Source organism: Equus caballus, chromosome 22 (genome assembly GCF_041296265.1).
Source record: "Equus caballus isolate H_3958 breed thoroughbred chromosome 22, TB-T2T, whole genome shotgun sequence".
In the NCBI taxonomy this organism is placed as follows: Eukaryota; Metazoa; Chordata; class Mammalia; order Perissodactyla; family Equidae; genus Equus; species Equus caballus.
This window is the reverse complement of record NC_091705.1, coordinates 18,980,725-19,007,116: the sequence shown is the minus strand read 5'-3', so window position 1 is coordinate 19,007,116 and position 26,392 is coordinate 18,980,725. Positions and strand designations below refer to the sequence as shown.

General features: G+C 45.4%; 1 protein-coding gene across 14 annotated transcripts in view; it reads right to left on the bottom strand.

Annotated features, from left to right (window-relative positions):
• SLC23A2 (solute carrier family 23 member 2) overlaps positions 1–26,392 on the bottom strand; it is a 142,766-nt gene that overhangs the window by 35,705 nt on the left and 80,669 nt on the right. For all 14 annotated transcript variants that reach the window (XM_023626158.2, XM_023626154.2, XM_023626155.2 and 11 more), the window contains 3 exons: positions 18,621–18,737; positions 16,254–16,411; positions 996–1,084 (listed from right to left, as the gene is read on the bottom strand). In XM_023626158.2, coding sequence (XP_023481926.1) covers positions 996–1,084; positions 16,254–16,411; positions 18,621–18,737 — 364 coding nt within the window. The remainder of the gene's footprint in view (positions 1–995; positions 1,085–16,253; positions 16,412–18,620; positions 18,738–26,392) is intronic.

The window sequence follows — 26,392 nt, the reverse complement described above, 5'->3', positions numbered from 1 at the left end:
AAAAACAAAGACAAAATTTTTCTTGGAGTGACACTGATGTTTCACAGGACATAGTCAATTTACTCTTTTTAAGAAGAATTTCCTGCCTGTTTTAAGTATATCAACACGCATCCCTGAAATTCAAGTTGCGACAGTACGGCTTACCATACTGAACGGGGCAGTCCCCCACGCTAACTTAACCAGAGCTATTCCTCGACTGAGAGCTCCCAGCTTGTCAAAAGCTGACTGAAGCAGTGATGCACACTGCTAGTGCCAGCCTCACACAAAGACCAACCTTTGCAAGCAGCTAATTGAAAAGCCCAATAGCAAGGTTGCCTGACTGATGTTTTAAAAACCTAGATAAAACAGAGGGCCTTTTCCAGTTCCTAAATCAAATCAGTGGTCACAAAGTAACTCCTAGGAGCAAGGAAGGAAATGAAGGCTGGAAAACTTTGCTCCTAGAACCTAAAAATGTAACAGTATTTTGAGAGTACAACAGGTCTGATTTTCTCAAATCCCCTATCTGATCTTTTCCTGACCTTATCGGGTTATTTAAGGATCTTTGCAATCACTACGGGGAGGAGGGGGGATGAAAGTCATTTGCAGAAAATCAAAGCAGCCAGATCCTTAAAAAGCAGAGATGTTCAGAGAAGGGATGCTGACGCAGCAAAGAGAGTGATTACTGGTGGTTCGCAAAATCCACTGAAAGAAAGAGGCAGAAAAATAGCACAAATACTTTTCTAATCTGTTCCCATGTTTATCAATTTCATTAGCATAGAGAAATGAGGTCCTTTCTGGTCCTTACTTGCTCTGGGGTTAGGGATGCACGAGTGGACAGAGAGAGAGACAGGAACATGATCCACGGATTGGAGCATTCTAAGCTGTTTGTTGGTTTGCGTGTTCCGTGCCTAAGTCCAGAAAGGATTCACCGCTGCTAAGGGCAGCACGTCCAGGCCTCCCTTTTATCACCTGCATCAAAGGCCCCCAATGACATACGTGGAAATAGCTGCAATTACCTGTGGTGTTACATTTCCATTTATCTAAAGACAGGATGGCTCGAGCAGGGGCCAGAAATGCAAAAGCACTGGCCTGAAACAGGGGTAACCTAAAAGAAACGAGACCAAAACCATGATCACGGCGTCAGGAACTACCGAGGTAGTTCACTATTTGACAGCTTAACAGTCTTTTCCACAGACAAACAGCACATGAGCAAATGCAGACACACCTGGAAGAAAGAGCCCCGTCTGCAAAGATCGCCTCTGCCATGCAGCCGGGGCCGCTGGCCTCTCCGTCCTCCCCTCCTGCGGCTCTCCCCACAGACAGCCCCAAGGTGAGCACCCCAACCCCAGCCCCTGCCATCGCCACCTTTCCCCTTGCAAGTGGGGGATGTCGGGCATTTGCGGGACTCTGTACTGCTGAGCTGGTGAGCTCCTTATTAAACACCACTGTATGTCCTCGATCTTCCCACCCTCCTCCTCCCTTTCAAAGTCTTATCAGCTACCATGGGGAACAAATCTATCTCCCTCTGTTGTTCCATTTTATAAGTCAAAAACTGCCCTAAATCACAGAAGATAAGCATTAAAGTCACCTTAGTGATCTAGACCTATTAAGGAAAAGGAAAGCTGTTACGTTACAAATTAAGAGGAGATGCAATATACTGCTTACTCATAAAAAACACTCAAAAGTATTCTAACTCTTGTTTTTAAAGGACCCAAACAGCTTACAGACTCTTGGTTAAATTTCCTGTCTATATCCTCAAACTAGATGCAGACATCCTCAAATGCCATCATTCAATTTTATTTTAGGTACTTCATAATGACTTTATGAACAATGGAGCTACTCAAATTCAAAAGATTTGGACTTTTATTGGAAATGTACAGCATTGCAGCTACAGTTGTATTAAGGTGGTTTCATGGGCTACCATGAGAACCCAATAACTATTTGTTTTTTGGCGAGGAAGATTGTACCTGAGCTAACATCTGTACCAATCTTCTTCCATTTTGTATGTGGGACACCATCACAGCATGGCTTGATGAGTGGTATGTAGGTCCACGCCCAGGATCGGAACCTGCGAACCCCAAGCTGCTGAAGCGGAGTGTGCAAACTCAACCACCACGTCACTTGGCCAGCTCCTCAATAACCTTTTTTAACATTACTTTCAGGGTAAAATATAAAACTGGCACCCTCTGTTTGCAGGACTGGGAACTCCCAGACGTCCAGATCCTTCTCCAATACCCACAAGTAGCCTTGTATCACTGTCCTGGCCAGCAGTCGGGGACTCAGCCTGCTCTCCTCTGAGCTGACAGTGCATCTTGCCCTGAATGAAACAGGAACTGGACTGAGACAGGGAGGGGGTCTAGTTGAAGGACAAGCAGCTGCTTTACAAGTCCAGAGCTGGCACACACCATTCCGAGCCAGATGAGGGTCAAGATTCTTTTGTTCTCCTGGCCATTTTAATCATGCGACGAAATCAACTGAGAGTAGGCAGGATGCTGGCTTTAAGACACGGAGGCAGGCCACACAGTACAGACCAGATGCCACTCACATGGGCATGCCCTCCACCAACCATCCATTTATAATTACCTGTCAGAGGGGCCCAGAGCATAGTATCGTCACAAGTGGAAGTGAAGGTCACCTGGAGTTGGAACGTGTATCAAAGGGAAAAAACACTGTTTCATTTACAAAAATTTCTTCAGCACAATTTTTCAGAAATGTGCTGAAAGGGTAAAGGGAGGCCAGCACCTCATTAGGAATGGATGCCATCTCAAGTGGTCCAAATGGCATCTATCTGTTTTACTATCATTTCCAACTTCCAGCAATGCATCCTAGGGAACGTGATACGGGCTGCATTCAGAGATCCAGTCCCAAGGAAGGCTGCAATCAACACTGCACTGGCGACTCATCGGATGTGGGAAAGTGAAGACCGGCTCTGAGAGCCACTCCCAGTGACACAAACTATTCTTGCCCTCAGTCTTCACCTGACCATCGCCTGGGCATGTTTCAGGGCAAGGATTTTCTGGCTTAACCCTGACCACCAGCCCTGAGAGCACTGCTGCAAAGCACTCACTCATTTTCATGCCACCAGGACCCCGGGTTCCTTTGAAAGTGGGTGCTAATAGAAAATTCCCACAAGTGCTGCCCCAGACAAAGCCGCCCAAGATGGTCTGGAAAAGGTTGCACATGCCAGCTTACGTGTTGACCGTTCAGCCGTGCACAGGGCCTGCCACAAGCAGTACGGGCTGAGGGACAAGCAGCGGCTGTACAGCAGTAAGGACCCAGCATCAAGTGTGGTCTCCATACCCAGCGGCATAAATCACTAGCATAACTGGAATATTCTTAGGGCAAGTTGCAACAAGAGCACATGACTTCCTTAGGCGAGAGCCTGCCTGAATCACAATCAACAAAGCCAATTTTCCAAGAAAAAGAGTGAGGATGGTAAAGCACTTGATATCCTCATCTGATAAAGTGGCTTCTTCAGGCACTTGCCCAGCATGACGCTGGTCAATCGGAGGGCTCTTCCCTCGGCGCCTCACTCACACCATCACCCAAACCTCAGGCCCCGGCCTCCCCAAGCAGACAAGACTCTCTGCTCTTTATCGTGTGCTGACGACTGGTAAGGAAACAAATTAAACCGTGCCTTTCTTTCCACCAGGGGCTGGGAAACCAGCCCACAAGCCAAATCTGGCAGACCACCTGTTTCTGAGCAGTTTTACCAGGACATGGCCACCCTCACTTACTTACACGTCACCTGCAGCTGCTTTCGTGCTGTGACAGTAGAGTCGAGCAGTCACAAACAGAGCCTAACATATTTACTGCTTGTCTCCCTACAGAAAACGTTTGCCAACTTTGTCTACAGGGAAAGCATATCTTACATATGTGAGGAGGTGGTGAATTTTTGCAGAAGAATGTTTCTAATGTAAGAGAAAAGCTGAGCAGACAGGCACCTTTGTGGCGACACATTCCTGCGTCAGGCTCGAGCCCCAGGACGGCAGAAGAACCTGACCAGCCCACACAAGTCCTTCACTTTGCTCAGAACCCTGCTGGAGGAGCCCCATTTCCTCCTCGGTACCCAGGTGACCCCAACCCCATTCCCCAGCCTCTTCCCTCAGCACCCCCTTCACACACCTCCCCTCCACCCACGCAGTCCTTGCCTCTGAGCCTTTGCTTATCTCTTCTCTTCGTCATCAACTCACTTAATATTTAATTTTTATTCATCATTCATGGCACAGAGAAAATACAATCTCTTGCAGGAAATATCTCATGAGCTCCCTCTTAAATGTGTAATGTGCTCCCCTACAACTTAGGACTTTCTGGCCATGATTTCTGCAAGTCACCCGCCTAGTCCCCAGGAAGCTGTCCCTGTTCCCTAGGGATGCTGGTTAAAAATGGAGATGTCCACATCCCACCTAGTCCTAGTTCATCAGAATTGTAAGTGGGGTCCTCGAATCTGCATCCTCAACAGTGACTTCTAGGGGAGGCTGAGGCACCAGGCACAGCAAAGACTGGCAGTCCTTCTGCCAGGTGAACGGATTATCGTTTGGGTCACTTGGTAACCATTTCTTGAGCATCTGCTAGACACGGGCACAATTATAAGCAGCTACAACAATGGAAAAAACTGCTCCTGGGCCCTTGAGTGGTTTCTGCTGTGTGAAAGAGACACTAATCATGGCTACACCTGAAGGGCACTGATGAGGACAGTGTGAGATCTCAGAGAAGTGTGTAGGAGCAGTCACTTACGCTAACAGATGAGAAGCATTTCACACATATGCTAGGGGTTATGAGTAGTCCAGGCAGAGAGAAGAGCAGGTACAAGAGGAGAGCCACACAACAGACCCAGGAATGCTCGGAAAGCTGCAGACACCTTACTGTGGGTGGGAGCGCAGGGACCTGATGTGGTGAAGGTCAGAGGGCACCAGACAGCCAATGCCCTGCATTCTTCCCGCAGGCAAGAGGAAAGTTGAAGGACCTTGCTCTGACACCATCACTTTGGGGGAACTGGGAAAGCTGACCTTAACCCCAAAAGTATTCTCAGAAGGCATGCCAACAGGCAGGTGTGGCATGGCTCCACCTGCTTCAGTGACCCCACTCATCTTGTGGTTGGCTCCAGGGCGAATACTATATTCCCACTAGCTTATTAACATTCTTACACAGTGGGCTTAAAAATTATAATTTTTCAACTTTATCATTTCATTCATTTTTATTAATTAGCATCCTTTTGTAAAGAAGAGCTTTTCTTTCTGTCCAACCTTATCTCTTTTTCTTTTTTGAACATCAGTGAACTCATGGATTCCATTTTTATTCAATTTTATAATTCATTACCATGACTATTCTTTTTAATAATTAAATTGTCTCAAATCTGCCCAAAGCAGCCTGTTCAAATAGGTTCCCATTCTTTTTGACATAACACCCCCCTCTCCTCCTCATTCTTCAAGCAGTTTCCTGCTTTCTGGCACAAGATGCTCCAGGCTCAATTTGTACCGTTCTCAGGCCCAGCCCTGGAGCCCACCACTTCTCCAAGGAGCCCTAGTTCATTCTTTTTTTTTTTTTTTCATTGCAGCATTGTTTTTTTTTTTTTTTTAATTGAGTTACTGATAGGTTACAATCTTGTGAAATTTCAGCTGTACATTAATGTTTGTCAGTCATGTTGTAGGTGCACCATTTCACCCTTTGTGCCCACCCCCCACCCCACCTTTCCCCTGGTATCCACTAAACTGTTCTTAGTCCATAATTTTAAATTCCTCATATGAGTGGAGTCATACACAGATTGTCCTTCTCTCGCTGGCTTATTTCACTTAACATAATTCTCTCAAGGTCCATCCATGTTACTGCAAATGTAATGATTTTGTTCTGTTTTGCAGCTGAGTAGTATTCCATTGTATATATGTACCACATCTTCTTTATCCATTCGTCTGTTGCTGGACACTTAGGTTGCTTCCACGTCTTGGCTATTGTAAACAGTGCTGCAATAAACATTGGGGTGCATAGGACTTTTGGAATTGCTGACTTCAAGTTCTTTGGATAAATACCCCGTAGTGGGATGGCTGGATCGTATGGTAGTCCTATTTTTAATTTTTTGAGGAATCTCCATACTGTTTTCCATAGTGGCTGCACCAGTTTGCATTCCCCCCAGCAGTGCATAAGGGTTCCTTTTTCTCCGCAACCTCTCCAACATTTGTTGCTATTAGTTTTAGATATTTTCGTCATTCTAACGGAGCCCTGGTTCATTCTAACGGAGAACGGTATTTAGAAACCAAGATCTGAACACTAGGTGGCCTCGTTGTTACTGGGGTGGCATTTAGTTAGTGAACAGAGATACAATTCTTTTTTGAATCATGGGGTCATAATGACACCTCCAGTTCAATCCAATACCCTGAATTACCTTCTTTCTGCCCATATTCGTATCTCTCCTTCTCCTACATTGAGCATCCTGATTTCCAACATCAGCAACATACTTATTCATTTGTTCTATCCTATAACATCGTACAACACAGTTCCAGAATTACACCAATGTCACTACTAACAAGACTAAGACTACTAAGTCTAAGATTTCTCTGTATGTTTTTTTTTTTTTGTCGTTAGAATATATCCCATTCAGGGTGTGCAAAGTACTATGTTCTAAGTACTGAATTATTTTCTCTGCATGGTTAGCAGTTTGACATAAGGTTACGTTCACTTGTTTCTGTGTGTATTCAATCTTACGTTTGCTTTTCTTCATCCTTAGAGATTTTATGTTTTGAATATGTTGAACATTTATACAGTTTACAAATCAACCTATATGAAGAGAGACACCAGGAAAGTCTTGCTCCCATCCCTATCCCCTCCACCCCATTCCCACTTACCCACTATAGTTAATGAACTAATCTTTATTTCTTCATATATGTATGCACACACACATATATGTACTTTTTTGTAAATTGCTTTTTCAATATATCCTAGAACTCACTCTATACCAGTTCGTAGAGCAATTTCTCATTCTTCCTCAGGGCTGCATAGGATTTCATTGTATGATGTACAGAAACAGCCAGTCTCCTATAGATGGGCATTTAAGTCATGTTAAATATTTTGTCATTACGAACTGTATAGCAATAAATAATTTTTTGCATATTATTTTGCATTTGTAGGAGAGTAAATTTCTAGAATTGGAGCTGCTGGATCAAATGGTAAATGCACATGTACTCTAGATACAGTCATGCATCACTTAACAATGCAGATATATTCTGAGAAATGCATCATTAGGTGATTTCATCATTGTGTGAACATCACAGAGTGAACTTACACAAATCTAGATGGTACTGCCTGCCACACATTTAGGCTCTACGGTACTAATTTCACGGGACCACCATGATATATGCAGTCCATCGTTGGCTGAAACGTCGTTATGCAGCACATGACTGTACTGCAAAACTCCTCTTCAAAGGCTTGAACTATTTTTTGCCCCTGACAGCAATGTGTAAGAATATCTGCTCTTCCACAGACTTGCCATCAGAGTGACTTGTCAAAATTTTTATTTTTTGTCAATTTGACAAAGGTCAGAAACGGTATCTCAGGGTAGCTTGAGTTTGCATGTCTCTTATTACAAAGTCAATTTGATGATCCTTTCATAAGGTGAAGGACCATTATATAACTTTTTTGTGAAATGTCTTTTGCCCCTTTTTCCATATGTTTTTTGGTATTTTTTAATTTTGATTTTTCAGAGCTTTTTTATATTAGAAATATTACACTTTGTAATGTTATAAATATTTTCTCCAGTTTGTCATTTTTGTTTATGATATATTTTCACAATGCAAAGTTTAAAAAGTTTTTTATATTTAATGTCATCAAATCATCACATCCTTTTATTGTTTCTGGAGAGTGAGTGAGTCCTAGTTTAAATCTTTCCCTACTTCTAGGTTATAAAGGAATTCACCCTTGTTTATTCTAATACTTATATATTTTCATCATTCTTACATTTGGCTCTCTAATCCATTTTAAGTTAATTCAAAGAAAACTCAAATTCAAAGTAACAGCAAGTGTAACCTTCATCTTCAAGTTCATGTTATTCTGGTCCTACCGATAAATACCAAGATTACATGAACTATTTTGGTCAACACTTCCAATGAGAGGGACTTCTGGAGAACCTTGGTGGGAAGCAGACAGCAGCTCCTCCCCCACCCACAGCTCACAGCAGGAGCTTCCTCCCCACAGAGCCCAGGAACAGAGGAGGGCCGGGCGGATACAATTTTGATAACCTCCTTTTCAAGCACAATACTATCAACTACTGCAGATCAAGGGTTTATGAGTCTAAGACACTTTTATTACTTCAAGATCTAGCCAGCCACAAAGAGGCAGAAGGGAACTCTCTGAGGTGCGGCACTCTTCTATCTGTTGGTTGTGGTGGTTATGGGACTACAGACGTGGGAAAAACTCATCCCACTGCACATGCGAAAGAGTAAATTTTACCGTGTATCAATTACCCCTCGATAGATAAGACTTAAAAAAAATTATGTTTAGGGGCCGGCTCCGCGGCCGAGTGGTTAAGTTCGCGCACTCCGCTGTGGCGGCCCAGGGTTCAGATCCTGGGCGCGGACATGGCACCGCTCATCAGGCCATGTTGAGGCGGCGTCCCACATCCCACAACTAGAAGGGCATGCAACTAAGATATGCAACTGTGTACAGGGGAGTTTTGGGGAGATAAAGCAGAAAACAAAAATTTTTTTTTTTTTAAATTATGTTTATAAAATGTCTTTCTGGGAGAGGAAATGGGTGGAGAATAACAGCATCTTCCTTAAAATAGTAGAGTTATGGCAAATAGTTACAAAAAACATAAAACTTTTTAAAAAAGGAGAGAGAAGAACTTCTGTCCTGGTAGCCGGGGAGAAGCTCTAGCCCCTACTCCTGGGTGCTGCTCTATCCCCATCCAGCTGTGCCAGGGCAGTCACCTGCCCAAAAAGGAAGGAGAAAAGGGGAGAGGATGAGCCATTCAGAGCATGTGGGAGTGTGCAGGGCAAGTGCAAGGTGACGGTCAAAGAAAAAAGATCGTGGAGAACTAAATGCACTAACCCTACACACACATACTAAGAGGGTTCAGTCAGTCTCCTCGTCCCCTGGAGCACGAGAAATATTAGCAAACAGAGAAAGAGCATGATTACTGAAGGAGGGAGACCACCCAGAAAATCCAGAGTTGAAGGAGCAAACCTCACGGCAGTGTGGCCGAGGAGCACACCCAACCACCTGCTACACTCACCAAGGACATGCCGCTCCTGCAGGCGTCCAGCCCTTGCCCACTGCACTCCCCTCTGCCTCATTCGCACCTAGCCACCGCCTTTCCTTCCAGAAGGATCACTAAAATAATGAGAGCCAACAGGCAAGTGCAGACAGGTGTCAAGCGTTGCTCACTAACAATTTCATCATTATTACCAGTTTACAGACAAGGGTAGGGGGCTGTGAGAGACCAGGCAGCTTGCCCAAAGTCACACGGCTGGTAAATGGTGGAATGGCACTGATGCCACTTCTGAGGCCACAGCCCCTCGATGCAGCTGTAGAGGATTGAGGCAAAGCTCCCTCCTCCGAGGTCACTACCTCCAGGTTCTCACTGGCCCCCATCTCTTTAATGTACTATCTAAAATTTTTTGAGTTAAATTGACAATAATTTTTTTATTTTGGGGAAAAAAACCCTACAACCTGCTTTTATGTGCCTTCTTAACATGACAGAATATGAAGGGCTTGCTGTCACCTACACAGTAATTTTGGCAAAAACGTTCACCCTGAATCAACCATGCCTCTGGCCCCATCTCCCAGTTTACAACAATTAAGGGCATTGTGGAACAAATCAAATACAACCACAAGGACACAATCAGACAAATTCGGACCACGGGACGCTCGACAGGACAACTGGCCTGGACTCTTTAAAAAGGCAATGATCTGGAGGGAAAAGGCGAGGATTGTCTAACAGAGACCAAAGAGACACAACAAACAAATTAACCACATGCACTTAACTGGATCCAGTTCTGGGAGGTGGAGAGAACAGCTACAAAAGATGTTTTAGAGACAAATTGGGGGATTACATACAGATTGCACATTAGAGGATATGACAGAATGACTGTTAACTTTCTCAGAGAGCTAAATGGTTACACAGGAGACCCTCAAACCTAGGCGAGTATTTAGCAGGGAGCTGGCATGCTGTCTGCAACTTCACTTTCAACTGGTTCAAAAAACTGCACAACACTCCAAACAAATACACATGCAGAAACAGAATGCGTGTGTGGGGGAATTCCCAGTGTCCCCCACCCCAATCTAATCACTGCATCCCGCCATTCTTCTAAGTTTTATCAATAGTTAAGAGTTCAAAGACCAGGACTTGAGACCTGGAAGTATCCTGGAACCTCAGCGCCCCATACTCAGTGAGCACACACCACGTGCAGGCCCCCAGAACCCAGGGATGGAAGCCAGGGCGCTCTCTCCTCAGGGCAGACCAATCAGGTTGCTGCACTAGCTAGTGACTCTCTTAGCCAAAATTCTACTTTTTCTCAGAAAAGACAGGTTCTGTCTGGGTACAGCCAGCTGTGATGGCCAGGAGTGATTCCTCTGGGGGTGGGGTGGGGGGGCGCACCCCATCTACAGTCTTGTCTTTTGATGGGGAGCTCACAGTGACGCTTCCAAGAGCCGTCTGGAGCAAAGGGCTGGAGGTGGCCCCACAAACACAGTGCCTGACACACCTCAGGGAAGGCTGGGGAAGGCCAGCGTGGCAGGTAAGGCGCAGGGTTCCAGAGGGCCCTCTTTCACCCCCAGCTCTGCACTGACACCTAGAGGCAGAGGCAGGGGCAGGGGCAGGGACTCTGGGAAGCTCAGAGCTGCTGGCAAGACTTGGTCTCTGTTGGAAAAGGCAGCAATAGCCAAGATAAGGCATCAGCTAAGAAGTTCTCCCTGCAGCCAGGGAGGTGTGACTGGTCAGGCGGCCAACATCAGGGTCGGGGGGAGTCTGAACAACTCTGCCCTGATCTCTCAGGATTTTAAAATTTTTGTACTAATTCCTGGAACAAGCCCAAGGGGTAGCTGGGATTAACATCACAAATCAGCCAGAATGAGGAGAACAGTTGAAACCTCACTCATGGGAACTTGGCAATGAAGACCCCGTTGAAAGCAAAGTGCAGGGGATCAAGGTCAAAGGGGAGGAGGAAGAAGGAACGGCAGGGTGGGGAGGAGGAAGGTGGAAGAAGCAGCCATTGCAGAAACCACCCACCCCCAGCAGGCAGAGGCTCTGGGAAGCCCTAAAGCCACAGACATCACACAACTGGAGCTGAGAGCCGTGACTTCCATTTCAAAACTATCATGGTCCCTGGAGGAAGGAAACCACTTTCATGCCAGGGGAGACGTGCAGAGAAGGAAGGAGGGTAATGCAGCACACGCTGCATCAGACATGGTTTGTGTGGCCTCAGCTAGCCCAGCCCATGAAAAACACACCCCCAAGAGTGTTTACCAGGTGACATCTTAACGCTGGCCTTCTAAGCTTGTGCTCAGGTTTGCAAAGGCATACGGTCTGTTTTGCCTTCCCTGTTCCCTATTAATTTTGGTTATTTTCATGGAAGAAACAGGTTTCCAGGAACAGCGTGCCCCCTTCACCAGGGTGCCCATGTGAAAAGAGGAGGGACGACCTGGCCACAGCCCACAGGTCGGGATGCTCACGCTCTCTTCCTGCCTCTGCTCTAGACCAGCAGTCGTCTTAGCTTCCTCAGAATAAAGGGCCCCTCCTCAAAGGCAGGGCTGGTCTTTAGGCCCCTGTACCCACTGCATCCAGTGTGATGGAGCACTGAGTACTCAGCAGGTGGTAAGCAAATACCTAAAGAAACGTAGAGAACTCAGACACAACACAGTAAACCACTCAGTTGGAAAAGTCTGAAAATCTGTCCTAGAAATCAGGAAAACTGAACATGAAAACCTTCTCCCGCTGCTGCTCTAAGCCTAAGGAAAGGAGTGCCAAACTGCAAAAACACCACGTGCAGGCCCACCGCACTCCTCAAGGCTGGGACACTGGGAACGAACCCCACTCTCGGCTGCATCGGCCCCTGCCTCCTGCATCGTCCCAGCCTTCCACACCCTCTGCCCCAACTGCTTCATCTGTTTGACCCTGCTGTGAGCAGGAAGTCCATGCACAAGTCTCATCAGAGGATCATTCACAGCCTAGGATGAGGGTCCATTTAGCATCTAGCAGAACTAAAAGGCTCTTCTCTTACTCATACTCGACAACTTGCCAAATGTATTTTAGGAAGCTTATAATAATCTACAGAAACACAATCATGGCAAAATGTCCACAGGACAGCCTAGGAAGAGCCTCCTCTCATTGTCACAAAAGGAAACTGAGAGCTGGAGAGGTCATCTGTCCAAGGTCGTGATGCTGTGCAGGTCCCTCTAACTCCTCAGGCTTGCTCGGTCCGCTCCCCCGTGAGTGAAGGCAGGAGAAACCATCGTCTGCCACATGCTGACAGCTAACGCTTTACCCTGGGAACTGTAGGTTCCGACTGCCCATGGGATTACAGGTTATCAGCAAAATATCCCACAACTTGATTTTAACTAGCACCGGCAATGCGGCCAGCTCTGAACAGCACCGACTTTTGTGAGCCCGCTGGACTAGACCCCCAACCCCATCCTGAGTAAGTGCTGGGTGTGTGAGTACCAAGGGTGCGTCCTCACTCAACTGCGGCCTGAATGCCCACCTTGCCCTGTTACAAATACCAAGGAGGAGGGGGCGGGCGTGGTGTAGTGGGATATTTGCCACTCTTGGGATTTCTGCTCTTCTCTCACAAAACCCACAGGAAACCTGTGGCCAAGGGCATGAGAGGTGATTCAGCTGGACAGGGGAGCCCTGCCTCTTCAGGCACAGCGGAAGGAGAGGACAGATGGGGAAAGAGGAGTCAGAACTCTAACAGAAAGGGGTGAAGGACAGAGCAATGCAGGGTATGGGGGAGATGGGACACAGGAATCCACAGGTGCAGCAACAAGCCCCAGAGGTGGTGAGCAGCCAGGCAAGGAGGGAAATGCCCCACCCACCTCACCATCTGGGTTCACCTTCGCACAGCTGGCCCTCCAATATACACTGGACAAACAGTGAAAAGAAGGGGTCAAGAACAGCTTGAGGCTTTGGAGGAGCTGGAAACCACGCCACTGAGGGCCTTCTCACTGTTAGCTACTGGACAGGAGCTGGAAGCAAGGATCTCAGGAAGGAAGAAGTACTGTTAGCAAAAGAGGAGCAGAGCAAGAGGTAAGCGTGTGCGCTGGCGCCAGGGGCCAGGAGCGTGGGCAGGGCGGATGTCACGGTGGGTGGGGCGCTCCCTCACTCCGCCTGAGCCCAAAGGCAGCTGCTTCAATTCACTCAGTCATAAAGATTCTTTAATCAAGGCAAACATGGCACACCCCAGGCTTCTCCTCTTTCCATCTAAGGATCAAAAGCAGGAAGGGCCCTCCAGAATGTGGGCTAGAGCCAAACTCATCACTCACACGGACCTCAGTAATACCTAAGCCCTGGAGTCTGGCCCACAGCCTGACCTCTAGGCTCTGGTCAGGGAAGTCACTCACTAGGCCATGATTTCCTGCCTTTGCCCCCACACTTCCCAGGATGGAAAATGCTCCTTCAATGCTCCTGGCCGAGAGCTACAGAACCAACTGAGTCTTCAAGACCCATCTCACATGTTACCACCTCCTCTGTGACTGTCCCTTTAAGTCCCCAGCAGGACATTACTGCAAATCCCCGATGCCACCCTTTATGCTGTGGGGCACGGATTTGCTTCATCACCGCCATGGCCAGGCCCAGTCACCCAGCACCTTACACAGAGAGGGTTCACTAAGTATCTGTGGGACTGAGTCAGTGTTTTTCTCTTCCTCTTTTCCCAGGTTAAGAGTATGGACACCATCCCACATCCCAACAGCCAGAGAAAAACCCATGTCCTAAGACAAAACCGCACCAAACCCCAGCAGCACATATTCACTAATAACAGGGTTAGCAGACATGACACCCGCCTCCCAACTGACAGCTAAGCAGCTGGCCACACCACGCTGAAGGTGGGACCCACTGCTTCTCACACCACCCAAAGACATAGGTGGGGTTTCCCTGACATCTGCCACAAAACAGCAAGGAAAGCTGCTCTCAGCGAGCCTCCTGGGCAGAGCGCAGACACACGCACGTGTACGTGCATGCACGAATGTATGCACGCGCATGCATGCTGCAGGGCTGTATCTTGGGGCCTGAGCCATCCCAGCAGGTGTGTCAACTCCCTTTCCTGTTCCTTCTCAGCTCAACTGCTCCTTCGGAGCGGGAGGGAGAGGCAAACTGCAGTGACCAAGCCACTCTGTTTAGGTCTCCTGTGCCCCAACGATAGGCAGGAGGGTCTCCTATAACCAAAAGCACTCACCGAAAGTTCCCCAAGCCCTCCCTACTGTGTCACCATCAGGCAACTGTGCCCAGCCCTCCCAGGTCGATCTGTGGGACAGTGCCAGCCTCCTCGGCATGAGAGCAGGGCAGCGCTGCACGCGGTACACACTGCACCACAAGAAGACAGCTTTCATTCCCCCCTTCAAGTCAGCCAACAATTCCCGACTACAGGCACTGCCCAGTTACAGATGGTTTGTGCTACCAGCCCTGTGACGAGTCAGCTGTTTAGGAAAAACCAGTACCCTATGTACAAGGTAAGGCCCCCAAGTCAGCCAACAAAACTTTTTAATCTATCCTGGCCCTGAAATACAGAACCTTGAATGCCATTTCAAAAGAATGAAAGATGATGCCAGCCAAATCCAACTACCTGGCTCTAAGAAAATGAATCAAGCCCTCCTGGAACGCCCAGAACACATCTCCTTCCCCTAGCAGGTCAATGACACCCTGCCCCTCCCCTCAGGGGTCCCCTAAGGAGACCCCCCGCAATCCCATTCCAAGGTAAGGGATCTGCTCAGCCTGGTGGCTGCAGGCCATCCTGCAGGGGCTGGGGTTTTGAGAACTCCGAGAGCTGGCTAGCCCCACAGCCTTCCATCAGCAGACCTGCAAGGAGCTGTCACCTCACTTCCCAGGATGCTGCCTGTGCTGCCAACCAGAATCCCTAACCTGCTCACTGTTCTCCCATATTCTCCCGTCCCCCCAAATGGGGGCAACTGTCTCGATGTCCCTGAAGACCTTGACTCACTGGAATAGCCCATGATTCCCAAGCTGCCTTCTCTGCCCTTTGCCTCTGCACCCACTTCCCTAGCAGATTGTCTCTAATGGAGCAGGAGACAGAACCTGCAAGCTTACCCTGCCGCCCTCCCACTGAGCACAGTCCTGGCCCCCCAGGCTCCTCCCCTTGAGCAGAGCCCCAGGGTAAAGGAAGAGGCTGCACTGTCAAGAGGGCAAAAGAGGTTGGGAGAGGACAAAGCAAGCCTGCAGGAGGAGCAGGAAAGGATGGTTCTCTTCTCTCCTATGCCAGCTCCACACCCACTGAAGATGGGGGCTGGGGATGCGAAGGTGAACCAGCTGGACCCCTGGCATCAGGAGGGGAGCAGGATCCAGGGGGAAAGACGCAAATAAAACAGGAGGAACTGGAATAAGAGCCACATTAGAGAATGTACACAAGACGCACGTGTGGAAATTCAGAGGCGAGAACACGGAGGCTTTGGGGAGTCAGGGATGCTTCACAAAGGGGAGAGGACAAGCTGGACTGGAAGGATGCACAGGGTTTACCAGCTGCTGGGGAGCACACGCACAGGAAGGAGAAACAGCAGGGCAGACTTGGGGAGGAGCTCATCCAGCGTGAGTGCGGGGAAGGGGAGGGCAGGGCTCAGAGGAAGCTGGAAGGGTGATGGGACAGAGAGCAAGGGAGAAGCCTAAAGGGTGAGTACATCCTGGTTTTTAAAGAAAGTGGGGCTGCAGCCTGGCAGCACCAAGCAAGATGCGAATGTTAGAAGGACGGCACGGGGGCAGTGCACAGAGCCACAGAGCCAGGCGAGGAGAGTAGCCCTGGAGGCAGGGAAACCAAGTGGCAACCTAGTAGAACAGTCCAGGCCTGAACTAAAGGAATGAGGGTGGGTAGGGGGTACTGGAGAAAGAACCTGCCCTACCAGCTGGTGGGACGGAAGGAGCTATCATTCTGAGTTTCCAGCTGGCACAACTGGGTGGGAAGTGGTACCACCACCAAGAAATATGGTGGGGCGGGGGGGCAACGGCCACTAGGACACTCCCCCCAACTTTAGCCAGTCCTTCCAAGCAGTCCTAGGTGAACCTAGACATTGTTCAATGCCTTATGGGGCTTCAGCATCCCAGTTTAGTACCCCAATCTCACCTGCATCCAAACGTTGTCTGCAGCAATGTCGTGATTCCCACACAGAAGAAAATGGTCCCGATGAGCTGGCTGGTGGCCCACTGGTCGTAGCCCACGCACATGGCGTCGGCGAGCAGGAAGGGCACCGCAATTGTGCCACTGAAGCATGTCAGGTAGTGCTGTGGGCAACAGGGAGACGGAGGGAGAAAGAGTAAACCCTTCCTCATTTATTTTTCTTGTTTTATCCTTACTTTGCCCTCCCCCGTTGTTTTTAAAAAATAGCCCACGTGAAGAATCCCTACGGTTTTTTAGGTACATGCTCATATCATATGCCAAATCATATTTCTGTCTCAGCCTTTCTCCTTTTCATTCATTTCTTTCATTTCATTTTCATGTCTTATTACTCATTTGTCTTATTACTCGCATGACTCCAGAGCAGCACAAAGAAAGTACTTAATATAAGCACTGGTGATGTTTTACTACATAATTCTTACTGGGAATCTTTCCTTTTTTTACACGCTTTTTCAGCACTGATTGCCAAAGTCAGAGGTCTTTCTCCTCTAATCTGTTCACTTAAATTGTGTTGTACTGAACCATTCTTGAAACAAATCCTAGGTTAGTCATGCTATATTTTTCTTCTGGACTTTGATTTGCTAATATTTTATGTAGAATTTTATATCTATATTCTTAAGATAGTCAACTTTTCTTTTTTTAATTCTTTCAGGTTTTTAAAATTCTTTCAGGGTGTTTCCCACCTTGTTCTTCGGCCTGGCACTGTTTGACACTCAGGGAACAGTTCAGGGCATATAGAAGCTGCAGGAATCCTCTAGAAAGAGTCCGCCCCACTCTTCCCTTGGGCCCCTCCCCCACTCCTGGCAGCCTTGGCAGGATGTTCCCAGCACTAGTGCCCACTTCCCTTCCTCCCAGAGGCTGCTGGTTCAGTTTCTACCTCTGCTCTGCAAACTTCCTACTTTTCTTCTCAACAGTTCCCCATTTCTGCTCATGTTTACCAAAATGTGTGGCTTGCAGTCCATGAAGCCCAATTAACCCTAATAGGTGTTTCACATGGGGAACACAACACTTCCATCCAGGACTTCTCAGAGCTGCTCACAAGCTCAAGGGCACTGTGTATCATCAAGAAGGGCATGATGCGGGGCCGGCCCGGTGGCGCAGCGGTTAAGTGCGCACATTCCACTTCAGTGGCCCGGGGTTCACCGGTTCGGATCCCGGATGCAGACATGGCACCGCTCGGCATGCCATGCTGTGGTAGGCGTCCCACATATAAAGTAGAGGAAGATGGGCATGGATGTTAGCTCAGGGCCAGTCTTCCTCAGTGAAAAGAGGAGGATGGCAGCAGTAAGCTCAGGGCTAATCTTCCTCAGAAAAAAAGAAGGGCATGATGCTTGCAGAATTTCCCAATCCGATTTGACCAAAGAAGACTTCTAGAAACACCTATAATACAAACATTTCAAAAAGCAAGTTTCCTGATGCTAGTTTGGGATGCTCAGGTCAAGGTAAATTATTCACCAAGACCACTCAGCTCCTTTGGCTGCCACTCCTCCTTTATGAGACTCCTTTCAGTCCAGGTTAGCCAAGTGCTTTGACACCTAAGAAAGGGTGAGGGCACTGGAAACTGGACCAAAGTATCAGCTGTTGGCAGGTACAGCCCCATCTTCAAGTGAATAAACCTGTCTGGGCAATGAGACTAATCTCCTCAGTATCTGAAATACCTCAGGTTGAACTGATCATTCAAACTTGAGAATAGAAAAATGGAAGAATGGAATGTGAGACCTCAGAAGAAGGTCCAAGCTAAAACAACCAGGGCAAACACAGGCCAGGGCAGCAACCCCCAGCCAGTGGCCCAGCCTGTCCACCCTTCCCTCCCCTCCACTAGAAGCTGCAGCAGACAACTACCACAGCAAAGTTTGCCTTCCTTTAAAAATGAGACTGAAACCTCCCATGTGTGTCCTGACCAGTGTGGCACTTCGGTGTCACCTGTACTTCATGGCAGGGCTGACCATGATCGTGGATTGCTGACCTAGGAATGGGAGGTGAACACTAATTCTTTTCTCTACTCCTCCTTTCCTCCTCCCTCCATCCTCCCCTCTGTCTATATCTCTACAACCTTTTCTCCTTCCTGCCATGTCACTTCTCTGGTTTACTCCCCGAACATTTTCCTTCTTTCATTCCCTGGTTAACTTACTCCTCCTGTTCTTTTCTTCCTTTCACGATTATGAAATTGATGTTAACAATTCCCATTCATCATTCTTAAAAGAGTAATTCATAATAAAGTCTTCGATTAATAAAAATCAAAATTGAAATCTTAAAAAATCCAGACAGGCAATTCAAACATGTGCTGGTGGGTACATCCTAAAGGAATCACCTTACCTGCAACCCCAGAAATATGCACAGGTACCAGGGAGGAACGTCTTCTATGGTGTAAATCATGTCCGATCTCTGGGGGTCTAGACTGCCAGTGCTATCCAAGGTCTCCGCGAGAGAGCTCTGTGCGCGAGGGGGAGACGAGGAATTGTTTAATAAAAGCAAGGACTGAAGTTCGCTCAGCTCGGAACAGGCCACTGTTACTGAAAAATAACTTGATCAAGTGGCTGCTACTCTCCTGTAAAATTAAGCCTTGGCTACTTTGCCCCAACACTCAAGCACACTCGCTCAGCGGCAGTCGTCCTCAGGGTTTGGGGTTCAGTGTCCCTTGCCATCGACTCATCCCAAGAGCACCCAGCTTGCTCAGAGCTTCTCCCTGAGCCTGGGGACCTCCTGTGTGGAGAGGAAAGCACCCAGGTTGAAACCACCAAGTGATACCTTGGCATGAGCAGTCCTTGGGGGGGTGCCCCGAATAAAGAAATGATACAAAATGCTAACTGCTCTCAAACAGCATTAATCTGCCCCCCTACCCGTCCCCTCCCTGCAAGAAGAAAAGGTCCTTGTACCTGAAAACAAAGGCCCACACCCTTCCATCAAAACACCACTGCTCAGACACAACGGTGACCAAGAGAGAAAGAGTCAAAAGCGTGCAGATACAATGACTCAAATTTTCTTCACAAAATAGACTAAAAATGTATTTATAGTTTAGGGGACTATTTTTTTCCTGCTTTTTCCCCCTATTACTGAAGATTTTTTTTAAACGTTAAACGTTCAAGCTTTTTATGCCAAAATCTTCACAGACCAGACACTTTAGGTTATAGTCTAAACATTTCCAGTAACTTCAGCTTCAGCATCGCTTCAGAACTCCTCCAGTATCTGAGGGAAACAGAAAACTCAAGGTAACTCCAACTTCCCCCACATACCCTCAAAACTGCTCTGGCTTCTATAAACCCTAAGAACAATTTCTTGAAATCTGAGATGTACATCTCTTTTTTTGTCTTTTATAACCTAACAAAGTGCCTAACAGGAAATAAAATCAAAAGACGTTCCTCTGGCCGGTTCAGTGGCGCAGCAGTTTGTGTGTTCTGCTTCAGGGGCCCGGCATTCACCAGTTCGGATCCCAGGCACAGACCTACAAACCACTTGTGAAGCCATGCTGTGGGAGGCGTCCCACACATAAAGCAGAGGGAGATGGGCACAGATGTTAGCTCAGGGACAATCTTCCTCAGGAGAAAAAAAAAAAGATGTTCCTCAAAAAAGATAAAGATGACGACATTCTGAGCCTTGACAATATCCAGCCCAATTCATGTCCTCTTGTCCAGTGGATTTGGTACATGGAAAGATACTGACTCCATGTGTTTGTCACTCAATTTTCCATGCACAGGGCAACAGAGATTTGGGGGCCAAATACCCTTGAACAAAGGAAGTGATGTAATTCAGGCTCACCTAAGGCTCACTTGAAGGTACATGTCTGTTGTAAGTCGACATCCGATCTAATCCAAATGTGAACTGAACATGACCTTTCAGAGAGAACTTTTTCTTCCATTTAAACAATGATATCGGCAGATTTGCCATGTTGAATGGGTTAAAATGGATTATGTGTGTCTTTTAAAAATTTGTTGGTAGGGGTGGTAAAGAAAGCACACGTGTGTGAGGAATTCGATACGTGGTGATGTGTAGTAAAGGATTAACTCAGCGAGTCTGGGGTGTCCAAACCCTGCACATTTCAAAGAAAGGTTTGGCCCTTATCTGGCACCTGGTAGATAAGCTCTGAGCTCCTGGAATATCCTACCTCTTAAGAATGTATTTGTTTACCTGAAGCCTTGGGCTGCCCCAATAGTTCATGCTAATGATGCACTCTAAGGTGGGGGTCTTGGGTTGCATGGTATCAGTCTGACTCTGGAGGGGCTGGAGGCTAAAGCCACACAGATGGTCAGCATACCCACATGACTGATTCCCAATAAAACCCTGGACACCAGGGCTCCAGTGAGCTTCCCTGGTTGGCAACATTCCTTGAGGGCTGTCACACATCATTTTTGGGAAAATTAAGTGCTGCCCACACGACTCCACTGGGAGAGGACAACTGGAAGCTTGTGCTGGTGTCTCCTGGACCCTGCCCCATGCTCCTTTTTCCACTGATTTTAATTTGTATCCTTTCTCTGAAATAAGCTGCAACTATGAGTACAACAGCTTTTCTGAATTCTGTGAGTCCTTCTAGCAAATCACTGAACTTGACTTGGGAACTCCCGGCTCACATCTTGGGAATGCCCTGAACTCAGCTGACCATTCTGCTGACATGAGGTAACTATGGATACTGGACTCTCTGTACAAAGGCCAATTCCACACCATCACGTTATCTATGATCTCACGGGGGGGAAGGTTACTGCTCACACAGTAGCAAAGAAATAGCTGAAAAAAGAGTAAAGTAAAACTACAATTAATAGATTAGTACAACTGGTTAGAATAAGATTATAAGCAATATTATTCTAATGATCCGAAATAATTAGTTTTAACTATAAAACAGATAAACAGAAATGAAAAGACTTTGCAGCTGTCCTCTTTCAGGTCTAGCAGGCTAAGACTAAGATGTCTATGCATATACACACACACAAATCTTTCTTGGTAATGAAGGCGGTTCTACAACTCAGAAATGGAACTAATGTAAATGTCCACGCAAGGTTTCAAGACGACAGAGAGCAGGGAACCGCGTGGTCAAGGGGATCAATTAACCCTGTGAGACGAATGCCGCACTGCCCCTCCCTGAGACACAAGGAACGTGTCTGGTCACTGCAAACTGTGGCACCACACTCAGCGATCACTGCATGAGCAATACGAACCACTTCAAAAAACTGCAAAAGCAAAAACCTCCAACAGCAAGGTTTCTTTAAAAGATGACAGTAATAGTTTGATAATGTCATTTTGAAGAGACTTTTCCATCTTATTGTATGGTCTGAAATAATCTAAAGAACAGAGAAATTACTGGTCCTTCAAAGATTAGTGAACTCAGAACTCAGCTCTCTGGCTGGAGCCTTCTTAAGATTGTTAACCTTTCCGATCTCTTCTATTGTTATTTATCTAGTCTAGCACTTTTGGGGCCAAGTGCAGTCTCTTTTTCTCTAGGAAATAATTTCCTCTAGAGCAGGAGTCAGCAAGCACTTTCTATAAAGAGTTATACAGTAAATATTTTAGGCTGTGTGGAACATATGGTTCTGTCACAACTACCCACCTCTGCCACTGTAGCACAGAAGAGCCTGAGACAGTATGTAAATAAATGAGTATGGCTGCCTAATGAAAACAGGGGTTGGGCCAGATTCGTCTCGCAGGATGTAACCTGCCAATCTCTGTTAGGGAGATTCAAACCAATTATCATAAAGTTGCAGTTAATACTCTCTTGTACACTTCTTCTATCTCCTTTCACACTGCTAATATCTGCTGGACCTGCTTAATCAGGTCCACCAAAGATCAATTTCATTGGTCTTTTCAAACAACCAGCTTTTGAGTTCCAGTTAAACATAGTAGATTGACTACATGTGTTATTTCCTCTAACTCCTAAAAACACACAGAAAAAATAAATGACACAAATCTACAAGGACAAAGAGTACAGGAGAAAGAGAAATGAGATTAATGCATTTCTGAAATACGTAAACCGTTTGCATGAATCGTGACCCATTTGGGAAAGGGAAGGATTCTACAACATGGGTGCTTGAAGAGGGAGAGTGTGAAGAAGTAAGCTTATTGATCAACCGAAGCCCAGAAAGAGTCCATGCTCGGAGGCAAAAGATAGAGTGGGGATGGGAAGAGGATGGGTTTTAACTCCACAAACCAATCAGACACTCTGTTGCCTACTGCTATCCACATCCTTCAAATGTATTGTTTGAAGAATATAAACCAGAAAGACTTCAGACTCAGGAACACTATGTGGGTTAAACACACATGAACAGTGGGATCCACATCTGCTTCTAGAAAGCCAGAAGCCGGATTACAGAAGTCAGGCTGCCACCCACGGGAGGAGACTAGAGGATTCCTTTCTTGAGGAAGTGATCAGCCCCAGAGACAAGACGCTGACACCGACAGACCCCACAGTGACAAGACAGTTCTCTACCTGGGTATTCAGTGGCAAGGCCCACCAGCGGACAAAGCACTCACACACAGAGACCCTACGATCGTATTTTTTATTGCCTCACATTCCCGGGGCAATGAAGGAAGCCTCCAAAAATAAGAGCCAGAGAGCCAGAGGAAATAGGGTCAATGCAGTGTGAAGAAAACAAGTTCAAAAAAACCCCAAACAAACATGCATCTTCACAAAAACAAAAATATTTTGAACCTAGGAGGAAAGAAATGCCATTTAAAAAGCTTTAATCAGTAAATAAAAACAAAAAAAAAAAACAATAAAAATAAGAAAGACAATATTTATAAAGTAAAAAATCCAAGAAATAATAGGAGAAACCTAAAGGATACCAGTAATGGGAAATTAATCTCTCAATTTATGGCAGATTAAATGGGCAAAAATATAAGCAAAGACACCACAACTAATAAAAGATAGGTGACAAACATTTAACTCATTTCAATTATGTAGAAGAGCCACAAAAAGCCAACCCTAAGAAACACTTCAATGCATGCCACAAGCTATGTGTCAAAAAAGTTCGAAAATAAAAGGAAAACTAAAGGAAGGAATAAAGAAAAGAGAAACAGACACACTAGAAAACAGAAAAGCAGCTGCACTAAGTCAAAAATTCAGTTCTTTTAAATTAAAAAAAAACTAGCTAATACAGGGAAATAAAAATGGGGCAATGCGGGAGGAGAAAGGATAAACATACAAAACTAGAACAATAAAGCGGAAATAATCACACAAAGAGGCATAAAAAATCTATTTTGCTCAGTTCCATGTAAATAAACTTGAAAATTAGAATGAGCCAATTTTTTAGAAAAAATACTTTACCAAAACTGACTCCAGAATAAAATAAGCCCCAAATTGATTGATTTCCAAAGTAGAAACAGAAGTTCTCAAAGGTACGTCAAAAAGCATTAGACTCAGGTGATTTTAAAGGGAATTCTAACAAACACACACACATACTTTTAACATATTATGTATAATATTTATATATTTTATACACAGACACAAATTCCCATGTTAAGGAAATAAACACTCCCAAAAATCTTTTATGAAGCAAATATAATACTGATATCAAAACCTCCCTTGGGGCCAGCCCCATGGCCAAGTGGTTAAGTTCACACGCTCTGCTTCGGTGGCCCAGGGTTTCGGCGGTTTGGACCCTGGGCGTGGACCTAGCACCGCTCATCAGGCCACGCTAAGGTGGCATCCCACAGGCCACAACTAGAAGGACCCACAACTGCAATATACAACTACGTACTGGGGGGATTTGCGGAGAAAAAGCAAAAAAAAAAAAAAAAACACTTCCAAAGATGACACCACTCCCTCCAAAAAACCTGAGACCAACCCCATTCAGGAATATTAATGCTCAAATCCCAAATAAATATTTTTAAAAATCCAGCAACACACACAAAAAATAATATATTGTGGCCATATAGGATTTATTTCAAAAATGCATTAATGGTTCAACATTGACTGCCTGATATAATTCACCATATTGAGAGATACTAGGAGGGAAAACCACAGGATCATCTCTAAACACTTAGACAGCATCTGTCAAAATTCAAAAGCCATACTTGATTTTGAAAAATTCAATAAATTAGGAATAACAACACTTCCTTCACATAGTAAAATGTACCTATTTAAGCCCAAAACCACTGTCATAATTAATAGACACTACAACCACCAAAATTAAGGATGTCCATTCTCACCCCCGCTGCTTTTACCAGAGGTACTAGTCAATTCATCTAGATAACAAAATTAAAATTAAAAAAATTAGATAAAGCAAGGTAAACTTATTATTATTTGCAAACGACGTGAGTGTATACTTGGAAAGCCCAAGTTATAAAATGGAAACAAATTAGGTATTCAGGAAAGTAAGGGAATATAAAATTAACATATAAAAGTCAACAGTTAGAAGTTTTGTAGATATAATGAACAAAAACGTTCAATTACCAATAGACATGGGAAAGATAAACTACCTACAAACAAACTTGAGAAATGTGAAAGATACAAATGAAGAAAATTTTAAAACTCCTCCTAAAAGATGCAAAAGAAGAACAGAACAAACAGAAAGACATCACAATCTCGGATACAAAGACTAAGCATCTTAGATACATGCCAATTTTCTCTAATTCACGTATTATCTATATGATGCCAATTTTCTCTAAATGACTTAATCTGTGCAATCCTAATAAAAATACCAATAGGTATTTTTGGGGTTGTTAGGGGGAAAGGAAAGTGATTAGACAAGTTAATTCCACAGTGCATAAATAAAGTTAGAAAAACTCTAAAAAAGAACAGTATGGAGAAGCTAGCCCTAACAGATATTAAAACACCATTAGCTACACTAAGAATATGGTCTTAGTGCATGAATAGGCAGAACATTTGAACAGAATAGAAACTCCTGAAATAGGCTTAAAGACATGTGGGAACTTAGTACATGACAAAAGTATTTCATATCAGTTGGAGAAAAGATAGATTATTCAATAAATGGAGTTGGGGTACTGGGTAGCCATCTGGGAAACAAAGTTGGAGCCATCTCTCAAGAATAATTCCAAATGGATCAAATATTTATTAAACAGAAAAAACACATGAAAGTACTAGAAGAAGAGAATTCTCTTGTAACTGTAGAATAAAAAAAGACCTTTCTAACCATGACTCAAAATCCAGAATCCATAAAACATTACTTTAACTACATAATTTTCATTGGCTCTCTGTGGCAAAAATATCATAAGCAGGGGCTGGCCCGGTGGCATAGCGGTTAAGTTGGCGTACTCTGCTTAGGCAGACCTAAGGGGTGTGCCGGTTTGGATCCCGGGCACAGACCTATGCACTGCTTATCAAGCCACGCTATGGCAGGCATCCCATGTATACAGTAGAGGAAGATGGGGACAGATGGTAGCTCAGGGCCAATCTTCCTCAGCAAAAAGAGGAAGATTGGTGGTGGACATTAGCTCAGGGCTAATCTTCCTCAGAAAAAAGGAAGAAAGAAAAATAGCATCTGCAAAATCAACAGAAAAATGGTGACATCTGTAACTCATATTGAAAAGAATGAATCTCCCTAATACATACTGATCTCCTAAAAGTCAGTAAAAAGACCAAGAACCAACAGTAAAACTGCATAAAAGATATGGAATGAAGTATACAAAAGGACATATGTATGGCTCTTAAGCATGTGAAAAGAGATGCAACCTCACTAATGAAAAATACAAGGTAAAACTATAGCTTGACAAGCCAAACTGAGACACACTACAAAGTGAACTGGTTTGTGCTGTTCAGAAATGTCAGGTAATGAGATCAAACAACACCGAGGACGTGCTGCAGATTAAAGCAGACTAAAGAGACACATAACAATAAGGTGCACTAAGGGATGCTGACTGGGATCCTGGACCCAAACTAACTAACGTATTTATTTTGCTATGATGTACATTGCTAGGACAATTGAGGAAATTCAAATAAAGCTTAATCAATAATTAAACACTTTTTATTTTAAAACTGAAATTAAATCATTAATGTATCAATAATAATTATATCAATGTTAATATCCAGATTGGGGGAATTGTACTGAGATTATATAAGAGAGGGTCTTTGTTTTTAGGAAAGACTAAACTATTTAGGGATAAAGGAGCATTCTGTCGGTAACTTACTTTCAAACAGTTCAGAA